Source organism: Festucalex cinctus, chromosome 11 (genome assembly GCF_051991245.1).
Source record: "Festucalex cinctus isolate MCC-2025b chromosome 11, RoL_Fcin_1.0, whole genome shotgun sequence".
In the NCBI taxonomy this organism is placed as follows: Eukaryota; Metazoa; Chordata; class Actinopteri; order Syngnathiformes; family Syngnathidae; genus Festucalex; species Festucalex cinctus.
In genome coordinates this window covers 9,570,165-9,584,388 of record NC_135421.1, presented here as the reverse complement: position 1 = coordinate 9,584,388, position 14,224 = coordinate 9,570,165, and the positions used below count along the sequence as shown (strand labels likewise).

Below are 14,224 nucleotides of genomic sequence, written 5' to 3'. Positions count from 1 at the left end.
AAGCTAGCGTAACTTCATACCACAGAAGCGGGTCTATTCTCACCGCTCACATGATGAGGCTATTTTGGTCCTACCACACCAATGATTGGGGGGAAAAAATAAAACATACAGTAACGTTTTTAGAAAAAAATCTTTATACATCATGCAATTGGTACATTTTAGTTGTAAATATTTTTGAAACAAAATCACTCCCTTATTCAAACAAACGACACACACACACATTTTCCTCTTTAAGAACAACCTGATGTGATATTTACACTTCAATAAATACATGAGCAGGTTTCAAAAAGAATGATAAATATGCGAGTGGGCATACGTACTGGCTTACTTGGCTATGTTACTTAAAAAAAATACAATTAAATAAAATAAAGGCTTCTTGATATTGCACATAAAATACTCTATACTGTACAATGACGCACCTCTTGAGTCTAGCATGGAATTAGCTTTACTCGTAACAGCGTGAACAAACGAAAACAGCGATAGAACAGCAACGCTTGAGCACCCTTCCCACATTTCCTGCCTATCCGAAACATGGCTGTTGCAACATAGTGGGTGGGCAACCTGCAGCCCATTAGAGCATTTGATCCCGCCCACTAGGCAATTCATACAAACAAATGAAATGTGGACTGATGTGCCAGATGGAGAACTCCATGCAAGTACAGTATACGGAGCTAACTTGAAAGCCTAAAGAGAATCTGGAGGAGGCACTTTATGTTTACATTTCTGCTTGCACAAATCTCTTTAAGGGTCTGAGGTATTCCTCCATAAGCAAAATGTCTAAATTTGGCTCCTCAACTCACTTCAACATAGTTCCATAGCACAGAGTTGCTGCTAGAAGGCGGCAAAACACTCCTTTTTTTTTCCCTCAATGTAAGATCCCTAATTTACCAAAACCAGATTATAGCTTTGAAGAAGAAGAGAGAAAAAAAATAAAAATCAATACCGAACTGCTATTACTAAATTGCATGTCAGTGAGTGACTAGCTTTGGCGGATTTTCTAAAGCTTTTGGGGTTTGCAGAATGCAAAATGTGGTCAGTTTGGATCAAGTTTAATCGTAAAAACTGTTATGACCAAAAAAAAAAAAAAAAAAACAATTCAGTGTTTTCTCCCTAAACAAACCTTCAGAACAGTCACCAAAATCACCGGAACATTTAACCCACACATTCTCATACTATACCATAATAATTATTATTAAAAAAAAAAAAAAAATAATAATAATCTTATTATACTGGCCCCGATAGGAAAAGGGTTGCCCACCCCTGTTGCATGTTGTCGTTCTAAACAAATGAAACTAAAAAAAATAATCCAGGTGGTTTCCTGTTTCCAACAAAAGCAATTGTTGCACTAACATGTGACCTGTAGTGGGAGGAGTCTGCACTGAAATCTATGGCAACTTCATTGATAACATTATAAAAAAATAAATAAATAAAAAGTTAAAGGCACTGGCGTTGTCAGGTAGAACATAATTCGCTGCTTTCGTTTTCTTTTTTTGTTTCCACTCCGCTGCTGTAGCGCCGCTACGTGTGGTGCACCTCGTGGAACATGAGCTCGCGCGGGATGGGCGTCTCGGGGCCGTGGACGGCGGAGGCACGGCGCTCGAACGCCGACACCATCTGCTTCACCACCTCGTCGAAGAACACGTGCGCCAGCTGCGAGTGGATGAGCGAGCGGAACTCGAAGGAGATCTGAGGAACACGGACAAGATATCTTTTAACGGGAGACGCAATCAAGGGTGAAAAAACAAACATTTTAAAAATGCATCTTAATGACGTTCATTTCAAAATGTACTTACGTCGAAGTCCACGGTGCAGGTCCGAGGGTAGCCAGGGAGGCCGGGACTGAAGCGCCAAATCGTCTCCAGGTGGTTGAACAGTTTACCGTCCGAGCAGGATGCCTGGCGGGCGACAATTGTGTCACAGGAAGATGGTGGCCGCTATTTATTTGTACTGTACAGCGTTCCCTCGTTTATCGCAGATTCCAAAAACTATCCACGATAATGGAAATCCACATCAATTAAAAAAAAACAAAAATAAAAAATAAAAAAACTCTTAATTATTATGTTTTTCGTTTTGTTAAGATTTTTAGTTTATTATGAATGCTTTGTCACTCATGTTTTTTTTTTCATTAGTCATTTTTTTCCCATTAAAAGTATGTTGTTTTTTTATTTGTTATACAGCACAGTAAATATTTTCTATCTCCGGAATACAATGTGACTAAAAAAAATAAACCAAAAAGCACATAAAAAAAAGCATGCTGTAAAAAAATCCATTGTATATTAGTTTTAAATCGAGGTGTGGCTCACTGTGGGGTGGACCTAGACATTTGACTCCGCCCACACAGATTTTCAGCACCTTTTTGAAACAAATAAAATGGTTTGATTAAAAAAAACAACAACAACAACAACAAAAGAAACTGATTTAATGAAGCACTGTCTTATGGCGTCACATTCATCTATTTATTTATTTTAACACTTTAATGGTAATCTCACAAACCAGATTGATAATCGTGATACACTTAAGGGAGTTCTTCACATTATCAATCTGGGACTTCATTCGTCTGGGAAAGGAGGGACTTGCTGTACAATACTTCGAGCTGATTGGACGATGCGGCATCTTTGCACGTTTGTTTTGACCAATCAAGGCAACGGATGAAAATGTCGTCTTCTGTCTCATCTTTGAACACGAACTTCTTCACCAGATCAAAATGCACAAAGCGCCTCTCGCTGTTCAACATTCAATAAGGAAACGGTGAGTAATTCTGCGATAATAAAATTAATTGCAACGTCCATCCGTCTGTTAAGTTTGTTTCCCACCGCCATCGGCGCTTATTGGTTTCGTCCCGCCCTAAACAACGCCTGATTGGTCCGACCTAAAAAAGGTTGGCAGCCAACGTATCAGGGTGAGCAGTACAAGATATATTCTCCAGTTTGTGAACTCACAAATACAGCGAGAATTCAACTTTAATGCCGCATAGAAAATACCAATCACTAAACCCAGGGCGGCGCTAAAAGTACATTGTTTGACGGTAGTTGTTGAAACAACCATTTTGACGTCCATTCTTGGTGAACAAAAGCTCATAGGCGCCTAGCGTGCTCAGGGCCTCTGAAAATGGGGGAGTCGACGTTGGATCTGAGTGTCCAGGCCATTGGATTCAAAAGTTGTGGTCTGAAAATATCGGTTTGTAATTTTTGATATTCAATTAAGTGTTATATTTATGCAAATAAATATATAAACCTCCACTTAAAATGATAATCGAATTAAAACGTGTTGTCCATAAAAGTTCAAATGAAATGGCGCTTCCCCAAAAGTTTAAAAACAAACAGTTGTTAAAGGTTACCTTGACCAGGTGGGGGCGCACTGTGGTGACAAGGGAGGTGTAGTTTTCCGTCACTGGTGGGAAGCCCACAGTGAGTTTGGCCTTGCAGTATCCCGTCCGCTTAAAGATGACGTCGGACTTCTTGCACCAGGGAACAAAGTGGCGGTAGTCCTCCACGCCGGCCACCACTTCGTACATCTGTTGCATGGAATACCTGCGCAACAAAAAAATATATATACAAATGCTTCCTTAATATTAAAAGTATGACATTAATTTGGAAATTGAAATGTATTTACACAAGATGTGTGCCATTTCTGACCCCTCTTCTCAGTCATCAAAAGAAACATGTCAAGCAGCACAGAGGGTTTGAAGCTAATGTTTTTTTTTGTTTTTTATTTTGTAAAAACAACAAATACAAGGCAGAGAATTTATTTGTTTCTAGATAACTAAGAAACACCACATGACTCAGCGACACTGACTCACCGCACGGCACGATCACAATACTTCACTTACCACGACACACACCCTGTTTATATCATACATACTCTGTGTGGGCGTCAGGTACATAAACCTGTCTTGGCTTTTTTCTCCCTCATATTCGACAAGACACCCAAATCTTTATATTCATAAGATATAAAACTCATTTCCAAGCCAACCCGTTGTAAAAACATCCTTGAAAAATTAGTAGTGAATGTTTACATTCCAATTGACGAATGTAAAAACTAGGGCTGTCAAAGTTAAAGCGTTAATAGATTAATTAATCACAGAAAATTGTCACATTAATCACATATTAACGCAGATTAATCGCACTATTTTTTTTGGACCGCACTTGAGCCTTGAACGTAACCGCGGATGGTTCCATTGAAGGCTGCGCAGGTCAGTGATGAGGTCAATTCACGGCATTTCCTACGCCTGTTGTTCCAGTTGGTGTGCTCGGTGGTAAATTTTGCTTTAAAAAACACCTCGACGGGACTTTAGATAAAACAAAAGTAATTTGCGTTGAATTAATAATTGCTGAATTGCACCCAATTGTTATGATGCTGTTACGTTTTGAGCAACACACGCATGCATGCAATTGCGTACATGCATTTAATCAATGTTTGCAAATGACATTTAGATAATAAAATTTGTTAATGTCAAAATATTACGGTATTTTGTATTTACTTTATATTACGCAAATATGCGAGTAACTTAGCTGATTAATCGTGATTAATCAAAATTTAAAAGTGTGATTAATCAGATTAAAACTTTTAATCGTTTGACAGCACTCGTAAAAACCTGCAGTGGCAAATGAGTAAAAGTGTAAGACCATTTCAATGTTTTATCATTTTTCACATATTAACACCTGTTAAACGTGACTTCACGTGTACAGTAATTTTTTTTTTATGACAACTTGGGCTATTGGCATTCAGCTTTCAGCATTCCCACGCAATTTCTCCAGAAATTGCACTTAGTCTAGTTGTGGGAATGCTGAAAGCATCCCACATTTTCGGATTTTTATTCTCTTCACTTTTTTGCTGAAAAACAACTCTCACATAATACTTCCGATTTACACCGTTCAAATTTCAACTTGCTTCATAAATTGACGTATTCCGGGGTATATATTGTCTGACTCCAAGTTACTTACAGTACTCGCATAATTTGACGTGAAATATCAACTTTTACCCCATTCATTTTCGATGGGACTGACATTGAAGTCGCACTTTCCACGCCCACTTCCATACATACAACTGATCATCATGACCAGCTCTGTGATACTGCTCAGTTCTTTTTATTCATTTACGTTTGAACTTCAATTAAAACTTTGTAATTTTCATATAATTTATCTTTCAATTTACTTCAGAAGCATTCAGCTATTGGCATTCAGCTTTCAGCATTCTCACGCAATTTCTCCAGAAATTGCACTTAGTCTAGTTCCAAATGGAATTGAAGTTTCATGGAAACGCTAATTTGAGTGTTCTGCTACAATGCTGGCCACAGCACTGCCTTGTGTTTCCTCCACTCAAGTTATGTAAGAGTCACACTGACACGCACAAGCTTCGAACTGCAGGTTGGGAAAGGCAAGACTGCGACACAACCTCGCCCCCTTCAGATATATATTTGTCATTGTTACATAACGGCAAGTGTTACGCAGAGCAGGACGCTTTTGATAAAGGACACAAAAGACTTTTTGTAAGCACACAAATTCAAGCAATCAAGTAGTGTCGCAAATATTTATACACACACATAATACATACAAAAAAAAAGTAGGATGGAGGTGTCAAATAAATGAATGAATGAATAAATAAGCCTGTACCCGATGATGCGTCTTTCAGCGTATTCCCTTCTCTTGGAGAAAGTATTGGCAATGTTGAAGAAGCCGCGGACGGGAAAGACGACACTACGGCCAGGCATGGTGGCGCCCAGCAAGGGAGGCAGACGCGTCATCATGATGCCGTATGATGGTAGACATCTGCGGGACACACAACACAGACAATGACATTTTTATATGCAAGTGTGACCGTCACCTTGAAGCGCTGACATAACACCAGCAAACAGTCACCTTGGAGTCTTAACATGCCTGTACGGATGCCCGTGTAGAGGAATTTCTTAACTTATTTACTCCAAAAAACGTATAAATACGTTCTATTTTAAATATTCCCAGTGTACCAGAGACGTATTTATACGTGGTTTTATGCTAGAGCATACAGAACGCTTTGATGCAGCCTCTCAACTGAAGAGAACGGTTGAAGCAATGGTTTGTTATTACAAAAACGTCCAGCAGGTGACAGCAGAGTATAAGAGATCAAACAGGGCCATGTTGCAACAAGCTGTTTTCCCCAGTTTTAAATAGATTTGTGAATAATGATGAAACTTAGCTATATTCTAATGCTAATTGCTACAAAATGGAAACAGAAATATACTTGTTTTTCCCTGATGGAAGAAGAGACTCTAATCTTTCTTTTGGTAGGGTCCATGTTTTTATAGCAATAGAACACAATATTCTGTGGGCCTTGCAAAATCAGTCAAAAAACAGTAAAACAGCCGGGAGCGAAGGGGGTTGCTTCTGAATGAGTTAATGAATGAAAAAAAAAAACTAATGGTCACGATTCAATGTTCATTTTAGAAAGCACAAATACTATTTTACACAGGATTTCTTTCTGCAGGTATCAGCAAACCTAATGTAATGCTTTTGAATGTGGTTTTTAATACAACTTAAAACTAATTTAATGCCCACGTTGTACTGCATATTATATACACACGCACTCATACATACATATCTGCATATGCTGTTTATATTTTAGTGCTATCGGCCGATTCCAATTTTTAATCATAATTAAATCGCATTATGTCAATAGTTAACTCGTGATTAAATTGCACGCTGTGTCTGTTTTAAATGTACAGTGTTCCCTCGTTTTCCGCTGGGGTTAGGTTCCAAAAAATACCCGCAATAAATGAAATCCGCGAAGTAGTTAGCTTTATGTTTTACAATTCTTATAAATGTTTTAAGGCTCTAAAATCCCCGACCGCACAATTTATACACTTTTCTCATTGAGGCATTTACATGTTCTCACATTTCTCTCTTGTTCAAACTTTGACAATGTTCACACTAGGGGTGTGAATTGCCTAGTACCTGACGATTCGATTCGTATCACGATTCACAGGTCACGATTCGATTCGATACCGATTAATCCCGATACGAATGGTCACGATTCGATACCGATTAATCCCGATACGAATTTATAAGTCGATTGTTGCGATTTTTTTTCATTCATATTTAGAAAATACTAATCAGTAAGCTTGTAGAGTGTAAGATTTATATGAAAATGTATTATTTATTTATCTGAAATTTCAGTCTTATAGAGGTTGTAATCTGTTTCATGTTTGAACAGCATTAAAATAAAAATATTAAGGCTTAATGTGCCGTTCATATAACATTCTTCCATGCTCAAGGTGTGAATCCTAAAAAAAAAAAAAAAAAAAAAAAAAAAAAAAAAAAAAAATCGATTTTGCCTATTATTGAATCGATTCGAGAATCGCGCGATGTAGTATCGCGATATATCGCCGAATCGATTTTTTTTAACACCCCTAGTTCACACCATCATAAATTTTATAAAATGGGTATATTACTGTAAAAAAATTATGCAAAATTGCACTTAAAAAAAATCTGCGATACAGCGAGACCGCGAAAAGTGAACCGCGTTATAGCAAGGGAAGACTGTACAATACTTTTCATTTCAGTACAATGCAGTTTTTCATACTCGTTAAGTAACATAAAAGTGGACATTTATTGTTACCAAATACAAAAGTGGTTGTACATGGTTGTTGATACATTAATTTTATAGTAATTCATTCATTCAAGTTATTTGACGTTAAAAAGGTAGACTAAACAGTTAAAAGGAGTATGAAACATTGATTTATAGATTTGTGTCAAGGTAATTGTATACTACTAGGTGGCATTAGTGCTTCATGTTGGACGTTGGTGAAAGAAACAGCACATTTATCTTTTCAAATTCAGAGCAATTTGTATTTGGAATATGATGCAACTAGTGGACTCCAGGCCAATTTGTTCATTGCAAATTATAACTACGGTAGTCACCAGTGACTACAAATACATATTTTTTAATTACATTTCTTTTTGGTAAATTGCATTACAGTGACTCCTTTACACAAGGTTGTGTGTAAAATAATGCATTAACAACAATGTTTTCACATCAATTGACTTTAAAGTTTAATGCCTCTGGACATCATATTTAACTCAACTCAACTTTATTTAAAGCTTTTGAATGCCATTTGAGGCCTTCATTTGAGCAAAATCCATTTTTAACCACTTTTAATGTTTATTGATGACCTTCAGAAACCCTGTTCACATTGCTTTTCCTGTGTTGCTATTCTGTTTAAATGTGACTAAGAAAGGATTATCACTGTGGCGGAAAAGAATAATGCCAAAAGGCAACAAAAACTGGAGATCAGAATTAAACCTTGAGTCAAATATACAAATCAAGGCAAAGAAACAATGTGTAGCCTATTGATATTATTGTTGAGAAATACAACACGTGAGCGTGTTACAGTGACAAATATCAATCCAACAGCACAGCAAATTGCTCGCCACGTGCATATTTTGAAGGAATGCAGACATATTGATGGGCTTGGGGAACCTTATTTACACTCACTCTCCAATAGTGATGTAAGATATTTTGACTATTACAATCGGTCCCAGAACAAACCGTCCAGTCTTTCTTATGGAGGGCGTTTGTACTTTACACAGAAATGTTTTTAAATAAAAACAGGTACAAAGTTTAAAAACGATGTCATTGTGGCTATTATTACTCTGTAGTTCAGTGTATAAGGCACTTGTTGAAAAAAAACAAAAAAAAACATTCATGATCATTCTTGAGTAAAAAAATACTCTTATTTGACTTGAATCAAAATCGCCGTCTCCTTGAGCTGCTTGCACTGGTACATAATGGATCTTGTTACACTGTGCAGGTCTATACAGTACTGGGGTGTATATGCTGTATGTAGTTTTTAAATTGACTAAAGTGACAATAAAAAGATGTCCTTCCACAAGTCATAAAACCTGGCTGGACATGTCATCAATGTTAAGGTTAACATTGTTGTCATTGAGGCCAAACATCAAATCTGCTCTGTGCCAGTCGGATTGAGGCGCTGGCCCATTCCTGCCCGATCCTGACTGCTTGAAATCTGATACAGTCGCCGTGTGACCAACTCTGACGGTCAATATAAGTGCAACACCTCAGAATAGAAGAAGGCCATCAATGTAGGACAAAAAGCACGTTGCACGCACCAACGTGAAATTAACACGTAATAGCATCAACGTCATGGCAGTGTGTGCACCTTCGCTGTGTGAAATTGTTTGGGGCTCTATACATTCACTGACATTTGGAGTAATAAATCCAAACAATTTCTCACCTTTCATTATACGTCACTCGAGGCTATTTCACATTCCATCCTGGCCTTGTCTCGCAGTGAGCCGGCGAGACGAAAACTCTTCCTACGAGTCTGAATTCATTTGAAATCAATGGCAAACTAACATTTGCATATATCCTTGTGACTACATTTCAACAACTTGCAATTTGTTTGGAATTTAAAACTAATTTTTATATTAACAACAATGGAAGTAATATATTATCATAAAATCATCTGTAGCTCTAATGTCATTACTAACATTTTAACAGCCCACCAGAGTGTAGAAACAAATCAACCACTGTTCCATTATAACAATAAAACAGTCTAAACACTATCAATAAGCTCTTTTAACGCTTATATAAAATATATAAGCACTATATAAGCAATGATATGTGCAAATATAAGTTAATTTAGGCTCACCCCAATTTGAGAATTGCACTCTACCACAATGTGATGTTGATTTGTTGTTGACCCCCTCGTTAAAACTCACAATTTGTCACAGGAAGTTAGTTGGTGTCCTTGTAGACACCATAACAAAACGTATCCATTTTGTAGGTTTAAGTACAGCAAACAAATCATAAAATGTCGCAAAGCCATCTAGATTTAACCATGACATTGCATTAGGTGTAGCGTGATTCGCGCCACTGTCTGATCAGCTGACAAAAGAAAACTAGCTTTCAATAGGCATTGATTGATTCCATCTGGATTCTACTTTATATCATGCAGATTAGAGCAATTGTATTTATTGGCTTTATAAGAGCTGTTAATTCCATCTGATAGTCATTCCAAGGACTGTTACGTAATGGTGTCAACAATCATATTTGTTGGACATAGGGTCTATAAATTATTGTGGGGCTCTTTTTACAGTAGGAATACTACTGTACATAGGAAAAGCCAGGAAAGTTATCATGTTTTGACTCCTTAACAACAACAAAAAAAACAGATGTAACAAAGCAAAAAAAAAAGATTGATACATTATATTTATTAACTGCTAGCCTAGCTTTTTTTTATGCATTTATACTAATTTAAGTTGAGTGTTTTGACAGACGTAAACACACTCTAATGACTAATAAAATAGCTTCTGTTGCAAGAGACGCATGGTCTGCCATTGGAGGGATCCAGCCTGTGTTGCTTGCGGGTTCGGCACAGTGAGACTGAAACGTCCCATCTGACCCAGTTGTCCTTCCACATTGCCCACTGCCTCGTCGGCGGCCCCTCTGCACTCAACCACTTGGTTGTGCAGAAGGCCATCTAAGTTTCTCAAGAGCCAATTTAAAAACAAAAGAAGAAGAAGAAGAAAATAATGTTTGTTTATTCTCTCTATATGGCCTGGGACCAAATGGCCTTCAGTCCAGCATCGGGCCGCAGCCCAGGGTTTGGGGACACCTGTAGATGATCCTTGCGTGGACTAAGTAAATACTCTTGCAGTTGCACTATATTAAATTATAAAGCACATGAAATGACGCTAAAGTAACTATAATTGGCAATTGGAATGCTATTAAAATACATCACCATGTACAGCAACCACAAGATACTGTGCAAATATGCCCACCCCATGCTACAATAAATTATACGATTTTCTGAGATCATGACAACCTGTTTTCTGTGCAAGATCTCCACTTTGATTAAACTGTCCAATATCACTGAACCGATAAGAAGTTGGACTCTTTTCTGGAAATGGCGTAAAGACAGTTACAGTTGGCAAAATGTAAATCCGGTGAATTCTGGACTCGGTCCACACATTATGTAATTACTTAACTCTTAGTAATCTCATCAAGTTAACACTCAAAATAATGCGAAGAGTTGGGCGGAAGAGCACAAAGCCTCAACGAAGTTGAAGTAAGCTGTTTTACAAGTGTCAAAAACGGTAAAAACAAGGCAAATGTCTGAGTTTTGCTCGCGTTCAAATACGCTTGCAGCCAGTTTAAACCAGTTATGTTTGCGCGACTACCAAGAACACGTTTACCTGACATTGCTCCTGGAGCGAACGTCCCGACTGGACACGGACGGAAACGGTTTCACACAAGCGGCGATTTTTCGCAAACTTCGAGCTCCTCTCGCCATCTTCCCCACGAAGCAGGCTTCTTCTTCTCCAGCTGAGAGCCACGAAGCGGAGAGACTCACAACAGGCCGCGCCTCCGTCCTCTAATTCCGACTCCCTATTGGTCAATTGAGTCAGGTTGAGAGATTATCATTGGTTGCTTGTGTTGCACGTCATCGAAGACAAACTAATACACGGCACTGTCACGAGATGTTGGCTCGTGTTGTAGCTTGGAACATGAGTCACAAGTGAACTGCACTTTTAACCTTTTTAGCCTTTTCATTGATGTCATCGATGACATAACTCGATACATATGTCATATTTGACATATTTGTGACACATCGTCGATGAAGATGCATAGTTTCGTTACAGTAGACTTTTGGATTAATGCAACTTTTGTTACAAATTAATTTAGAGCAAGAGAAGCTAGACCAGAGGACTACAACCTGCATCTCTGGAGCCATTTGTGGCTCTTTAACGTCCCTCTCTTGTGAGTCCCTGTAATAAAAAAATAATAAATAATAAATAAATATATATATGTATATATATATATATATATATATATATATATATATATATATATATATATACATATATATATATATATATATATATATATATATATATATATATTAGATAAAATATTCTTAAAATGTATTAATGATTTAGATTTTAAAAAAATATTAATAATTAAATGTTCAAAAAGTTCAACGAGCCCAAATTTTTAAGTTGTTAGAAAAAGAGACGAAAGTAGAAGAAAAGGTTTTAAAAAAATTATATACAAATGTCCAAAATGTGACCATAAAATGTCCATGAGAATTAAAAAAAAAAAGGCAGAAATGAAAACATTTAAAAAAATCTGTAAAATGTCTAAAAACAAAAGAAGAAACCTTGAAAATTGTCCATAAAGTTGTCAAAAATATCAGAAACTTGACAGGAAGGCAGAAAATCAAAAAAAAAAATTAAATAAAAAATAAAAAATAATAACAATAATAATAATAATAATAATAATAATAACAATAGGCGGCACGGTAGACGAGTGGTTAGCATGTCCACTTCCCAGTTCTGAGGTCTCCGGTTCGAGTCCAGGCTCGGACCTTCCTGGGTGGAGTTTGCATGTTCTCCCCGTGCCCGCGTGGATCTTCTCCGGGTACTCCGGTCTCCTCCCACATTCCAAAGACACGCATGGCAGGTTAATTGGGTGTTCCGAATTGTCCCCAGGTGTGCGTGTGAGTGTGGATGGTTGTTCGTCTCTGTGTGCCCTGCGATTGGTTGGCAACCAGTCCAGGGTGTCCCCCGCCTACTGCCCAGAGCCAGCTGAGATAGGCGCCAGCAGCCCCCGCGACCCTTGTGAGGAATAAGTGGTCAAGAAAATGGATGGATGGATAATAATAATAATAATAATAAAGGTAAGAAAATGAATTTTAAATTACTGGATGTTGCATATTTTTCACGAGCACAGTTTCCTTCATCACAATGGTCAAATGTTTTATGGCTCCAGACAGATTTTTTTTTTTTTTTTTTCAATACCACATCTTACTGGCAGTGTTGTGATGCTTGAGTTAAGTGAACTAAACATTTTGATTCTGATATCCGTTGTTTAATAAAAATGTATTGGCCTGTGCATGCTTATAATTGTAGTACAGTACTATACAAATGTGTGTCCAATATATTTTCACATTTCATAAAATGATAGTATATATAATTTTTAATATCTAGATAAAAGGTCTTGAGAGGAACACAGAGACAGTCCAACATGTTTGTATCCCTTCTGCAACACACCTGATTCAAAGGATCAGCTCATCAGCAAGCTCTGCAGAAACCTGAGAATGATCTTGATTTTTTTATTCAGGTATGTTGTAGGAGGAAAACCTCTCAAACTCAGGTCCTTAAAGGCCACATTCCTGCATGTTATAGAGCAGTGGTGTCAAACATACGGCCTGTGGGCTGGATTAGGCCCACAAAGGGGTTTAATCTGGCCCGCGAGACAATTTTGTAAAGTAAAAAATAAAATAAAAAATGAATGTTGGACCAATTAATCAGCCAGTCACAATCAAAACATATACATTTGTAATTTCATAAGTAGTCCTCAAATAAGCAATGTAACTTGTACACAGAATCGTCCTGGATGTCATTATTTCATATACACACAACCTAAAGCTACGGTTTGTTTAATGAATTTATTTATTTTTAATCATAGACCAACATAAACGTGTTAAATACGACACAAATTAAATAACTGGTAACACAAATACATATGACAAGGATTAATGTCAATGTTTGAAAGCGCTATATAAATAAAGATGACTTGACTTAACTTATAACTTCAATAACTGTGCCACACAATGCATTCTGGAAACAATATATATGCAAAGCCAAAACATTTTTTTTTAACATGTCCAGAACTCATACAGTGTTGCCGCGTTCCATTTGAATTTGTTATTTTTTGGTACAATATGATGACAGTTGAGCTCTGTAAGTTAGAGCCCCAGCGAAAATCTGCGTATAATTGACGGCAATTGCGTTTGTTATATACCATTATTATTTTCCTCCATGCGGCCCCTGAGCTAATATGAGTTTGACACCCCTGTTAAAGAGGTTTCCCAACTCCGACACACCTGAATCAAATGATCAGCATTATCATTTTTTTTTTTTTTTTTTGCAGATCTTAATTGGATCATTAAATCAGGTGTTTGATACATGGAAAATATGCAGGACTATGGCCCTTGAAGACCTGAGTTTGAGACCTATGATCTAGCTAGGTCAGCGGTTCTCAAATGAGGGGATGGCATGGCAGATATGCAAAGGCACAACAGTACATGAGATTTCAAAATATATTTGAAAAGTAGCATTAATGCAAAAAACAGCTTGATCACAGCAGTTGCGCCCCTGCCACCGTGAATGGCAGAGATCCTCAGTGAAGCAAATATCTCACTCAACGCAAAAACACTCAGTTC

The 14,224-nt window shown here is 37.4% G+C and overlaps 1 protein-coding gene across 1 annotated transcript; it reads right to left on the bottom strand.

Annotated features, from left to right (window-relative positions):
• Nucleotides 1-122: 122 nt before the first annotated feature.
• Nucleotides 123-11,360, bottom strand: coq10b (coenzyme Q10B). Its single transcript, XM_077537537.1, has 5 exons — nucleotides 11,193-11,360; nucleotides 5,613-5,768; nucleotides 3,338-3,530; nucleotides 1,794-1,895; nucleotides 123-1,686 (listed from the first exon to the last, which is right to left on the bottom strand). Exons 1-5 carry the CDS (start codon nucleotides 11,288-11,290, stop codon nucleotides 1,519-1,521), a joined length of 717 nt encoding a protein of 238 aa, XP_077393663.1. The 5' UTR covers nucleotides 11,291-11,360; the 3' UTR covers nucleotides 123-1,518.
• Nucleotides 11,361-14,224: the final 2,864 nt, after the last annotated feature.